The 13,300-nt window shown below is 61.5% G+C and overlaps 1 protein-coding gene across 2 annotated transcripts in view; it reads left to right on the top strand.

Moving 5' to 3' along the window:
* FAM19A5 (family with sequence similarity 19 member A5, C-C motif chemokine like) overlaps window positions 1–13,300 on the top strand; it is a 166,446-nt gene that overhangs the window by 138,787 nt on the left and 14,359 nt on the right. For both annotated transcript variants that reach the window (XM_027540477.1, XM_027540478.1), the window contains exon 3: window positions 1,093–1,220. In XM_027540477.1, coding sequence (XP_027396278.1) covers window positions 1,093–1,220 — 128 coding nt within the window. The remainder of the gene's footprint in view (window positions 1–1,092; window positions 1,221–13,300) is intronic.

The raw sequence follows: 13,300 nt of genomic DNA, 5'->3' as shown, positions 1-13,300 counted from the left end.
CCCCCACGGGGCGAGGCTCCCGGGTCCCCTGTCGCTTTGCAGGGACAGTCGCTGCCTGTGTGGCTGTCGCTTTGCAGGGACAGCCGCTGCCTGCGTGGCTGGTGCTGTGCTTGCTGTCCTCTGTGAAAAGAGAAGCGCCAGGAGGCTGCAAAGGTTGCTGAGAATTTCGAGGCGTAGGAAGAACAGCGTGGGCCCCGTGGGCTGCGCCCCACCCGGGTCTGCAGCCACCACAGTGATCACCTCTGGAAGGACATGGGTCACTTGGTCCTAATTCAGAAACGACCCGCGGTTCCCAGGTTCCTTTAACGACATGTCCGTTAATATGATCCGTGTTCTTTCCATCACATAACCCCTCCTTCCAGGGTTTCCATCAGTGAGGGGTCCCCAGCCCCCCGACTACAGCCACAGAGCAGTGGTGGGTTTCGTCCTCTGGGGGCTCACCGCCCCGGGACATATTCTGAGAGTTCCCCGCCCTGGGACGGCCTCTGGGGGCTCACCGCCCCGGGACATATTCTGAGGGTTCCCCGCCCCGGGACGGCCTCTGGGGGCTCACTGCCCCGGGACATATTCTGGGGGTTCACCACTGCAGGATGGCCTCTGGGGGGTCCCCTTTGTGGATGAGGCTCTGGGAATGCTGTGGTCACTGTTAGATCTGCCAGACTTCCCCGCCCGCCCCCCGCCCACCTCCTTCCAGCTTGACCCAGCACCTGGATTCTGACCTGCGGATGGGTGGCTCCCAAGACATGTGAGGGGATTCTGACTGGGCAGGCTTTCCTGCTCTCACATGGGTTCCAGACACAGGAGAGAACGATGTTGTCCCTTCCAGGAAGGCGCCTTGGCTGCTCCTTGACACTGTCCCCAAGGCCCTCCGTCCCTGCTGACTGAGTAAACAATGACAGAGCTGCCCACAGACAGCAAGCAGGTGGCTGGGAGCCCAGGGCAGGGGCGGCGCCCGGCGGGGCTCCCCGACTGGCCCCAGGGGCTGCCCACCCAGCCTTCCTGTCCCTGAGGCCAGGGCTGGGTGCTGGGCAGCATGGGATCCGCCCCACCCCCGGCCGGCGCTGACCTCTGTCCTCTGTCCTCTGTCCACAGCGCGGATCATCAGGACAAAGCAGTGGTGTGACATGCTCCCGTGTCTGGAGGGGGAGGGCTGCGACTTGCTGATCAACCGGTCAGGCTGGACGTGCACACAGCCCGGCGGGCGGATAAAGACCACCACGGTATGTACGCAGCCCCCCGGCTGTCCTGGGGTCCAGGGGCCTGAGCAGGCGGGGCTGGGGGTTGACCCCACACCGGCGACGGCGAGAAGCCGGGCGCCGGCTTCCTGATGCAAGAGGCTGCCGGCTCTGTGGCCGGATGGGTCTGTCCCCTGGCTGCTCAGAGCATCGCGGGGTCACTGAGTGCCCATCGGCCCAAGGGGCCACACAGAGCACCTCCAGGCCGCTCAGGCCACACAGAGCACCTCCAGGCCGCTCAGCCCGCACAAGCTCGTTGTGTGGGGGGCTCTCATTTCTGGGCGATGTCCTCCCAGCCCCAGGCTGCAGGAAAGGTTCGAACCCACAGAGGGGCTTCAGACCCCACCTCTGGGCAGAGGGCCTTTAAGAGGAAAGAATGGGGGTGGGGCGTGGTCTGATGCAGGCGCCCCAGGCAGGCATCTAGAGCAGAGGCTCTGAGAACCCCGGGGGGCCCCGGGTCCCTCCTGGATCCACCAAGAGGAGCGCTGGGTCCCCTGCTCACCTCCGTGGGCTGGGAGGCGAGAACAGCAGAGCAGTCCCAGGGATGTTTTCTCTGAGATTCCTTTTCCAAAGGAGCCTTCCCCCAGCACAGGGGGACAGTGAAGGCCAGGGGAGCTGGGGACGCCTGGCCGTGACCCCTGGGGGCCGCTCTGGGGCTCCGCAGGCCTGGCACGCTCACTGCTGGCTCCACAGGCCAATTATCACGCCTCATCCAGGCCCATCCTCCTGAGGTTTCCGTAGGAAGATGAGGGCTGGCATGGGCTCCAGGCTACGACGCCCACCTCGATGGTGGGGAGCGTTAGGTCAGGGAGAGGGAGCTCGTGGAAGCACCTGGGAGCTCTCTGCTGGCACCCCCAGGCAGAGAAGCGGGGGCCACGGCCCTGGGAGTTAGGCCAGAGGAAGACCCGCTCCTCCCGCTCCCGCAGCCTCCACGTGAGGGCGCAGGTGGGCTCTCAGCAGCACCGTCAAGAGGCCAGTGTGGCCGAGCTGCTCTGCAGGGAGCTGTGGGTCCGAGCCCCGTGCTCGGCCAGAGGTCAGCTCTGAGCTTGAGTGGGGCACCTTCCAAGGTCGGCGCTGTAAAGCTGACGCAGGCCCCCGCTGCCCCATGGATGCCTCGGCAGCCTCTTGTGATTGTGGGGGTTCGGGCCTGGGGGCCCTGCCAGCAGCCTCCCCCTCGCAGGCCTGGGTGGCAGGGGTCTTGAGCAGGGCGGCCCCTCAAGGGTGTCAGAGCTGGGCTGCAGCGAGCATCCCCGGGTCTCCAGTTGGAGCTGCAGCCGTGCGCTTGTCTGATATCAGCCGCCCTCGTTTCTCTGTGTTTAGCATGGAGGCAGGGCCTGTCTCCATACCCTTGAGGTGTGCCAGGCTCCCCAGCCTCTTTCCTGAACCTGCCTCGCCGCTCCGGCAGCGGAATGGGCTCTGAGCTGGGGCTGCCGCCTCCCCCAGAGTCCAGGAGGCGGGTAACCTTTCCAAGGGCCCCATCTGTGTGCTGTGCCCTTTTTTGGGATGGATCCTTGGCGACAAGCAGACTGGCACCCCCGGGGTCACCATCCCCAGATCCATGAGGCCTGGGGGTCCCTGTGTGGGCTCCCTGGGGCCTGGGCCAGCCCTGGTGCAGGTGATGCTGTGTTGGGGGTTTTGAATGAACCCCCAGAGGAGGGGAGGCTCGGGCAGGGCTCCAGAGGCCCTGGGTGCCTCGGCGGACTGCCGCTGGGTCAGGCCTGCCCTCCAGGCTGCATGGTGCAGGCAGCACCTGTCTGTGTCATCATGGTGAATTGGGGTGCCCCTCTCATCAAGCCCCCAGCCCCTCCAGGCGCCCTGCCATGCGGGGTTTCTGAGGCTGGCCCCTCCTCGCGGGCACAGCCCGAGTCCTTGATTTACTCCAAGGCCTCTGCTGAGAAGGTGCAGACGCGCATTCCTTTCCATCCCCCAGACCTCCAGGCTCAGAACCATCATCTCGGTTTTACAGCCGTGAAAACTGCAACTGGGAGAGACAGAGATGCCGACGGCCAGGGGTCGGCGGGCCGTGGAGCTGAGGCTTGAATCTGCCGGGTCTGCGGAATTCAGACGCAGCCCTGGCTTGGCAGGAGCCCCGCGTGCCTCCTGGGGCTCCTGTAGCCCCCCTCCCTGGGGGGTGTCTGATGCTAGAGCCCGTGAAGCCCGCGGTCCAGGTGGGCGGACCCGGCACGCATGGGGCAGGTCGGGGGAGGCACGCACGCACCGGGACCCTCGACTTCCTGGGGCGGCCCCCCACTCAGAGGCACGGCCGAGGGGCAGGTGTGTGCGGCGACACTGACCTCCCGCCCACATGCTGGCCCTGAGCGTCACAGCCCCGCCCAGGAAGTGGGCCCCGGGTCCTCGCCCTGGCAGGTGGCACCGAGCGACTGGGCAATGGCCCTAGGGGACCGACAGGCTCCGTCGTCTTCCCAATGTCTGCAGAGGTGACCCCGGCCTGCAGAGACCTGTTTTCCAAGCTTGCTTAAATGCTTACCTGAGCTCTTGACCCAAAGTGAAAAGTGAAAGTCGCTCAGTCACATCCGACTCTTTGCAACCCCATGGACTATACAGTCCGTGGAATTCTCCAGGACAGAATACTAGAGTGGGTAGCCTTTCCCTTCCTCCATGGGATGTTCCCAACGCAGGGATCGAGCCCAGATCTCCCGCATTGCGGGTAGATTCTTTACCAGCAGAGCCACAGCGGAAGCCCAAGAATACTAGAGTGGGTAGCCTATTCCTTCTCGAGCAGATCTTCCCATCCCAGGAATTGAACCCAGGTCTCCCACATTACAGGCGGATTCTTTACCAACTGAGCTATAAGGGAAGCTGCAAGCTCTTGACCCAAGCATCTTATAATTGGAGCACATAATCTTCGTCTAGGATTGAATTGCAGGCCTCTTACAGCTGGCAAATTAGCACCGTGGAGTTTCACATTTTACCATAAATTGGTTTTCCGTGGCGGGGGCTGGGGGGCGGGAATCTAGGAGACCTCGGGATTGCTTGGCCACAAGATGGCTAATTCCACCCCAGTGGCCAGGTCCTCAGCCCAGCATCCTGCAGCCAGGCTTTGTCCACAGGTGGCCACCCCCCCCCCGCCCCCACCTGGTCACGCCCCAGCTCCTTCTCCACATGGCCGTGGCTGCTTCCTTCTCAGTGTCCCCAGCAAACCATGAGCGAGCCAAGGGCAGGCATGAGCCTTGGGGGTCTCACCATCCCCATCCCCCACTTAGGTCTTACGTAGATGCTTGTGATCAATTGATTAATTGATTAGCAGAACCCAGGCCCTGGGTGCATGCCGATGCCTGCATTTCCTGGATCACTGCTTTGCAAAGTGCAGGTCATCACCCCATTAGTGGGCTGTGAAATTAATTTAGTGGCTCACGATCAGCATTAAAAGAAGGAGGAAGAAATAGAATAAAAATGTTCGGGTGCATCCCCGTCCTGAGGGTGAGAGCTACTTGGTGACATGCACACGGGCCCCTGGGTGAGGCTATGCGGGTACTAGGGCCAGTTGCCATGACGACTTGGGGACCCGGCATCCTGGGGGTATGCGGGGTGGGGGGAACCTGGCTTCTGGGGCCCCCATGATCCCTGTTTCAGGGGCTCCCTTAGCGATCTGTCTCTGCTCTGTGACGTTGGTCGACACGGGGCAAGGTGAACATCGCAGGCCCTCCCCAAGGTCACAAGCAGCATCCTCTCCTTGGCAACCAAACAGCCGCTGACAGCAGCTGACTGGGCAGGCGGAAGGGGTGGGCAGAGGCTGGGGCCGGTGGGTGTGAGCACCGCCCCCACTCCTGGCTTCTGTGCAGACGTGAGTGGCTGAGGCAGCGCCTGGGTGTTGGTGGCACCCAGGGCAATGTGACCCACGCTCCGTCCACCACGTTCGGTGTCTCTGTGTTGAAGATGCGCCTTGGTAGCTGCTGTAATGAGCGCCTCCTAGACCAGGACAGGCCAGCTGGTTGAACTCGTCTCTCAAATAGCAATTAAGCTCAGTGTTTTAATCCTGTGCTGCATGGACGCCATGCTCTAGAGGGTGAGGGGAATTCTTGGCGGGGGCGGGGGGCTCTGTACAGTCTGCTCAGGACCTTGGATTTCGTGGAAACTCGTGACGCCAAGAGCACTTTCCCAGGAGCCACCCTGCACGTCCGAATTCTGCCTGAGCCCAGGTGTCCCCGACCCCGGAGTGCATGGTGGTGAGGTACGGACAGGTGCCCAGGGGGCTCCCCTGGACACTAGGAGAGGTGCCCAGTGGCCTATGGGTCATCACCCCGCATCCCCCATCTTGTCGTGAACCGGCCGTCACTGGGCCGGGCAGCCAGGCTCTCTGGCCAGAGCAGCCCGCACGCAGGGGCTCAGGCTCTCAAAGGGCATTCAGGGGGCACTTTGCAGCTGCCCGCGCCAGGCTCCCCCCACCATGATAGAGAGCAGAAGGCATGCTTCCCACTTGCGCACCCTGGAGACGCCTGGGTGGACAGGGACGCGGGGCGGGGACACAGTCCACCGGGTGGGGGTGCGGGTCCCCAGCTCGGGGCGGGGGCAAGGCTCCCCAGCTCAGCGCAGCCGCAGAGCCAAGTGGGGCAGGCCCATGACCTCGGGGGCCCCGGGGGACTTAACTCCCGAGGAACCACTGGCCGGGCCTGCTCTCAGACCCCTGCCTCAGGGGCCAGGACGCAGGGCCCCCCGCCTATGGAGTGGAGGCACTGGCCCAGGGGCTGTATGCCCCGCTGGAGCCTGAACCCCCAGAGGCTCACGCCCGTAGGACTCACAGCCACACGCCTCTGGGCCCCGGGAGGCCAGCGCCAAGTGTGGAGGAACTTCCTGAGATGTGAGACCTGCCCACTGCCAGGGGTGTGGGCGGGGCGTGGGGCCTCTCTCCAGCAAACCCGGGGCCCCAGCTTCCCAGGCTACTGTGACCAGTGACCACGCTGGGTGACCCACAGCCACAGAGAGCTTCCCTCACAGCATGGAGGCCACAGGTGCAAGGTCAAGGGTCCTGCCAACCTTGAGGTGTTCCTGTGGCCCTGGGGGCTCCTGGGCTGAGGCCACATCCCCTACGAAGGCGCCAGCTCCTCTCTGGGCATCTGAGCTCCCCTCTTTCCTCCCGTAGAGACACCAGCATCACATGTGGGGCCCACCTTCCGTGACGGGTGATTTCATCCCGAAGTCCTTACCTCGCTCCATCTTAAGGACCCAGTTCCAAAGAAGGTCGTATTCTGATGTTCCGGATGGACAAGAACTTTGTGGGGGTGCCCTATGCCACCCACCAGCCTGCCAAGCCCAGTGCAGAAGCTTGGGTGCTATGAGCTGGGGCCCAAGGCCCCCTGTGATGCCCCCACCCACCTGTCAGGGTTCAAACAGCAGGATCCTCAACGGTGGGAGGAGAGAGAGGTCAGACACGCAGAAGCTGGGGGTGGGGGTGAGGGGCTCAGAGGAGACCAGAGCCCAGGCCGCAGAGAGGAGACGGCTCAGATGCAAGGCACCCAGTGAGCCCGCCAGGCTCACGGCCGAGGGCGCTCGCCCCCGCCACGCCCGCGGCGGCTGCTGTCTGTATGAGGCTGGAGCTTCCTGGAAGCACGACGTATTTCAAGAGCTGTGAGATGCGGGGGTCACATACCTGCACACACCACGTGAAGTGTGTATCTGTCTTTGCAGACAGCACCTACCTGTGTGAGTGTGTGTCTGTGTAACAGAATTTGTTAAAACTCTGGCAAATGTGTGGGACATAAAATTGAAGAGGTCTCATAAAGCCAGGAGGAGAACTTAAAAAAAAAAAAGAAGTAGGAAGTACGAAAGAAAAAAAAAACATTAGAAGATCGATTCAGGGGGTCTAGAGACTATAAGATCCAAAAATAGAGACAAATGAAGAAGGAATTATCAAAGAAGTGTTTTCTAAAGAAATTCCCAGGACTCAAAGCCTGGGTTTCCTGTGTGCAGGGACTCACCGCCGGCGGGAAATGAGTGAAGAAAGCCCCGTCCCAAGGCGCGTCAGCGTGAAATCTCAGGCCCGTGGAGATGAAAACAGCATCCTGAAAACTCAGAGGGAAAAAATAGGTCACTTACAAAGATGCAGACATCAGAGTGGATCTGGCTTCTCAGCTGAAGTGCTCGGAGCTGGAAAACAGCAGCCCAGACCTTCCAGAGCGGGGACCCAGTGGATTTCCACGCCAGCCCAGAGTCCACGGGCGGGGGCAGGGCCGCCAGCCTGGAGTCCGTAACTGGGACGGTCCTCCCAGCTTCAGGAGCCGAGGGCCCGCTCCCCGCTCCGGGAGCCCCGTCCTCCGGAGGCTGTAGATGAAGTGGTCCACGCGGATAAGGGGGAAGGACGCGGGGGACCCGGGACACCATGCACCCCCAGCACAGCCCACGGCGGCCAGACAGGCCCCAAGAGGGCCCCTCCACGGAGGACAGTGTGGGCCATGAAGAAGCTTCCAGAAAGTTGTGGGCTGACCCCGCAGGCACGGGAGTCAGGCAGTGGAGCCCCTGGAAGATTCCCCAGGAAAACGTGAGGGGAAACCATCCCAGGATGCAGCACAGAGACTTCTGTGGCACCCAGGAGGAGGCCGAGAGGCACACGCCGGGTGCAAGGGGTGGAAGGAGAGGCGAGCGTTGTGGGGACAGGCGACCCCGTCCTGACCCCTCCTGGCCGCACCCAGATCAGAAGGACTGAGACTCACTGAGGACAAAGGGGGCAGCATCCCCGTGGGGGCAGCGTGGAGGCCCCCGAGCAGGGAAGGTAGTGGCCGTGGACCTGGAGGGGAGCCCAGAGGCCCTGGCAGGTGACATCCGGCTCTGGGTGGCTGACCCCGCGTTGGCTGAAGGATGTGGTTCAGGGTCTGGGGGCCCTGCACTGCGCCCTTCACCCCATCCCCAGCCTCCCTGGGGGGCCGTGCCTTCTCATTGTCCTCAGAGTGCAGCCCAGCAGGGCTCTGGGTTTCTGACTCATCCACAGGGTTCCCCTGACCCTCCCAGGCTCCCCCCAGGCCCCTGGACACCCAGGAGCTCCCACCACCTTTCTGATGCGCTGCAGTGTCTGCAGGCATCGCCCCCGCTTTGCTGTCTCCTGTGTGAGTCCTTCCCTCCTTCCCTGGGAAGTGGGTTCCTTCCCCGGTCAAGATGGCAGAGCCTTGCCCCCCTGGGCCAGGACTCTGGGGGGCGTTGTGTGCGCTGCGTCACTCCCCCGACCGGCATCCTTCAGGCCACGCTCCCATCACAGCTGAAGGCCTTCTCCCCCACCGTCTGGCCATCCGTCCACCGTCAGCCCAGGTCAGCCCGCCCCGGGGCCCCTGGAGCAGTGGACTCCGTCCCCTTCACGGAGGAGCACACGCTCGGCCTGTCTCACGACCCGGGGCTTCCGGCCCCCAGCCGCCCCGCTGGGTGTGGGTTTCCACGGACGGGACTGTCCCAGCACGGCCAGGGCTCCTGCGGACGTTTGGCGACGTCACGTTCCTCTCTGCTGCCAAGCGGGCCAGCCAGCAGTTAGAAGCATTTGTCGCTGAGCCTTCCCTTTGTCTCCGTTCAGTCGCTCAGTCGTGTCTGACTCTGCCACCCCATGGACTGCAGCACGCCAGGCTTCCCTGTCTTTCACCAACTCCCGAAGCTTGCTCAGACTCACGTCCACGGAGTCAGTGATGCCATCCAACCATCTCATCCTCTATCACCACCTTCCCACTGCTCTTCTGAGAATGAATGAAACGAAACTGATTCTGAGCCGGGAGCAAGGTGCCATATGGCCTTGCTGAGCAGAGACTGCAGTGAGCTGCCTTGGGGCCGTCTTTCCTATTTCCTTGGGGAAGAGGTGAGCCATCCTGAATTCCTATAGGTCCGCCAGGCGTGTGTCCTGAGACCCCGAGAGGCCCCACCTGCCCTGTGTGCCAAGGGCTCTTCCTGGACCTCCCAGCCCTGGGGGCTTCTCGTCTGCCGCTGCCTGCCCAGTGCAGCCTCAGCAGGCAGGTTACTCGGTGGGAGGGCTCACCGGCCCCAGGGCGCCGTCTGGCAGGCAGGATTCCTCCTGAGGACTCTGCCACACCTGGGCCGGCTCTCTGTGTCTTCTGCTTCAGAGAAACACACGCTAGGCATCCTCTGACCTGGTCCTGGGTCCAGATGCCTCGCTGCGTCCTGGGAGGTGCTGGAGCAGAGAGACTGGGGTGGAGGGGGAGGTTGGGGTCCGTGCAGACCCAGCTGCCCAGCAGGGAGGTCGGGCTGCAGCCCTCCTCGCTGTGTACAAGACACCCTCCCAAGGGCGAGAGGCCTTCGTGCAGGAGGTCTGGCCTTCGTGCAGGAGGTCTGGGGTTAACCCGTCAAAAGGCAAGCAGATGGTGCGTCCGCCGCAGAAGGAACTTGGTACCTGCCCCTCACAGATTCTTCCTTCTGCCAAACAATGAAAAATGCCCCTTCGTGACTCCAATCCCTGTCTGCAATCCATTTTGTGTTCATTCGAATCACTGCTATTCATCACAGCGATAATAGCGGGGCATTTTAATAGATTCCGTGTATAAACACCAACGTAGGTGGCGGCCCAGCACCACCGCGCCGTGAGCACTGACACCCTTCACGTCCTCTGCGGAGACGCGCTCCGAGCCGGAAAGCAGGTCTGACCGAGCCACAGCGTTTCCTGGGCGCTCCTGGCCCGCTCTGAGACGGGGGGCGTTTCCTGCGGGGGCTCTTTACCGTAATTGTGCCGCGAGCCTCTGTGTTCTTCAGAACAGTTCTTCGATTTTAAATACTTCAGTGGTGAGGATTGAAACGGGAGGAAGCGTGTCCAGTGGAAAGAGCCAGTGGGCGCTGGACGGGCCACTGCGTGGGGCTGGGTGCTCCTGACCCCACGGAGCTAACAGGCTAACAGGCTCCGCGAGAGAGCAGTGGGCCAGGGTCGGGGTCAGCTGAGCTCTGCCCGCTCAGCCGGCCCCGGGGGGCCCTCCCCTCGCACCACACGGGCCGCTGGGTCACGTGATCAGTCCCAGTATCCCCAGTGCCTCCTGCCCTCCCCCCTCCCCTGCCCTCCGGCCCTGTCAGCTCTGTCTTGGACGCTGGGGCACAGCACTCAGCCCCTGGATCTCAGGGCGTCAGCAGGCACCCCTCAGGAATCCCTGGAGGGGCTGCTTCAGGGGCTGTGGGGATGCCCGGTGCTTGGAAGGTGAGGTCAAGTGGCTGCTGACCAAACGGATGAGAATACTGTCTGTAGAACCTGGGGCGGGGTAGGGGGCAGCGGGCACTGGCCAGGTACCCAAGTCCCACCGCTCAGACGGATGTGGGGGCGGGGATCTGAGAATTCCAAAGAGTCGCAGACCTCTAGGAGCCTTAGGGAAGCCTGAGGGCGTGTGTCCCCACAGAGGAACCTGCAGAGAGCCCTCCTGATGATCGGGACAGCGGTTCTAGAGTGAGCAGGCATCACTCCCAGCACACTGCCCATTTCAGCCAGCCTGCACGCTGGCCACAGCTGCCCAGGGCCTTCCACCTCCCCCTGGCCCTCTGCCCTGGTCAGGAGTGCCCCTGAGGTCCTGCAAGCACACGAGTTCCCATCTTGTCCACGTGAGCTTTTGATAAGGATGGATGAAGTTCAGAGTCATCCCCAGTTCCCAGAAGAGCTGCTTGAGTTAATACTGTTTGTTGATTCCATGTTTCATGAACTAATTGGGCAGAAATCCTGGCGAAGTCATCGAAAACACGGCTTTTTCCTGCTGGTTTACGATGTCCTTGTAATCTTACACATGGCGTTTCATCGCCTGGTGATTTATTTTTTCATAAAAGACAAAGGTAAGCCTGATCCTTCTTTACTGTTCTGTGAAAAGTCAGATCATACATTCAAGACAGAAGTTAAGTCAGCATGAGCACAGCAGAAGTCATCAGGGTGGTGACCTTCTTCCTAACCCGGCGCAGCTCTGGTTCCGATGCAGAATGCCAGGCTCCTGGCATCCGCTCTGCCTGCCCCAGCCTGACCCTCGTGCCCGGCATCTAGTCGCCCCAAACCCCTCCCTGTGGTCATGTCTTCCTGCTCTGCCCTCTTGCTGCGGCCAGGTGTGACCCCCGTCCCCTGCCTGGCCCCGCCACCCACGTGGCAGCTCTGATGGCTTCTGGGTGCTGCAGTGGGCGTGAAATACAACATTTGGCACAGACGTTTGTTAAAGATCACTCTTGAAAAATGAAAAAGAAGGATTTGTGTCTCAATCTAGATCACTTTAAACGTCAGCTCCGCATTGAACAGACCCACTGGGTGACGTGGCTGCTGGGCCGGTACCACGGCTGCCATTGCCATCCCCGCCGTCCTGTACCCGGGTCTTCTCGCCCCCCGTCATCCCCTGAGCCAGAGCGTGAGCTCAGGCTCACCTGGACCCGTGTGGGATCACACCTCCCGAGCCCCTCTGTTCTGTCCAGTCCTGTTAAGGGGCCATGCCCAGACAGGCCCGTCCCCCAACCCTCCGCCTGCAGGCGTGACAGGTGTGATGCACAGGCAGCCTTGCAGGAGCCACTTTCCCCTCCGTGAGCCTCAGCTTCCTCAGCTGTGGGAGGGGAGCATGCCCCCGTTCCACCTCACAGGTCCTGGGGTGTGGGGAAAGGGAGATAACGGAGGAGAAGGCCACCCCCAGATATGGAGCCTGGGGTCCCTTCCTCATGCTTGGACCTCACCTTGGACCTAGAGACCCTGCCGTGGTCACAAAACAAGCGGGCAGAGGTGGAGCCTGCCCACCAGGGGCGGGGATGGGGATGGGGAAGCTGCACTCTGTGAGTACACGGCTCCGGCAGCAGGAATAGAGGGTGCCAGCGTGCAGGTGAGCCCCTGGAAGGGGCAGTGAGCCAGAAGAGCCTGCTGCCTGGGGCAAGAGAAGCCTGCCCAGCACACCAAGGCTGTGATGTTCCCTTCATCCTTCCTTCTCAAAGTCTGCCGTTTAGACAGAAAACCTGACCTCCCAGATGGGAACAGGCCCCCCCGGGAGCAATGAAGATTCGGGGTCTCTGCACATCGCCCCAACCTTCCAGGCCAGCCTGGGGCAGGCAGGGCCTCCCACAGCCCCAAGAATTAAGAGAATCAAACTTGCTCATCCCAAGCCTGCTGACACATTCCCAGGTGGGATCAGCCGCTGCCTGTTCAAAAAGGAATCTTAAAAGCATCACATCTAAAATATAAACAGAAGGCTGTAAAAGAACGCCAGCTCTCTGTGGAAGGGAATGCTTTCTGGAGACTTAAAGGCAGATTAGCTCTGGAAATAGGCTCTGCAGTAAATGTGAGGCTTCTGGGAACCATCTGCTTGTTGGCATCAAACAGATACAAGAGGCTGTGACCTCTGTGACCCAGAAGCAAAGAGCCTGGAGGAAATGGCAGCCTGGGATGAAATGCAGGCAAGCACCCAAAAGTTTGCAGGACTAAGTAGCGGCTGAACACAAAGGGGCCCAAGACATCAGAGCGGACTGAGATGCGTACAGAAGCTGCAGATGGCAGAGGCGTTGCTGCAGAGGATCAGCGCAGGAGCATGGACCAGAGCGGACTGAGATGCGTACAGAAGCTGCAGATGGCAGAGGTGTCGCTGCAGAGGATCAGCGCAGGAGCGTGGACCGACCTTAAACCAAGCGACGCTTCATAGGAGATGCAGGAAATTAAGCCAAAGAGAATGTGGAAGTGGATGCCACTGGGGGAAGCCACATGGTGAGAAGAAGGCCAGCTGAAGGTGAGAAGAGAGGGTTCTCAAGAAGCTTTGCGGAGCCAGGGGAGCCCCCAGTTAAGGCAGAGCAAAAGCCTCCGGAACTCGGCCGTCCACAGCAGTATCTGGACTTGGCAGAATGAAGGGAAACTCTCTAATCTCCCAGGTTGGATTGGAGAAAAAAGCAAAAGCAGTAGGAGAAGCCCATGGACCTCCCTCCACAGGCACAGAGAAGCTGCCTGCGAACTGTGAGACCCAGCACCAGAGAGAAGAGCAGCACCATCTCCAGGGTTTTGTCGAAAAACAGCTTTGTCTCTGTTGTCGTTCAGTCGCTGAGTCATGTCCGACTCTCTGCAACCCCGTGGACTGCAGCTCGCCAGGCCTCCCTGTCCTTCACTGTCTCCCAGAGTTTGCTCAAACTCACGTCCATGGAGTCGG

The sequence above is a fragment of the Bos indicus x Bos taurus genome, chromosome 5 (genome assembly GCF_003369695.1).
Source record: "Bos indicus x Bos taurus breed Angus x Brahman F1 hybrid chromosome 5, Bos_hybrid_MaternalHap_v2.0, whole genome shotgun sequence".
Classification (NCBI taxonomy): Eukaryota; Metazoa; Chordata; class Mammalia; order Artiodactyla; family Bovidae; genus Bos; species Bos indicus x Bos taurus.
The sequence above is the reverse complement of the archived record's forward strand: the minus strand, read 5'-3'. Positions and strand labels throughout refer to the sequence as shown.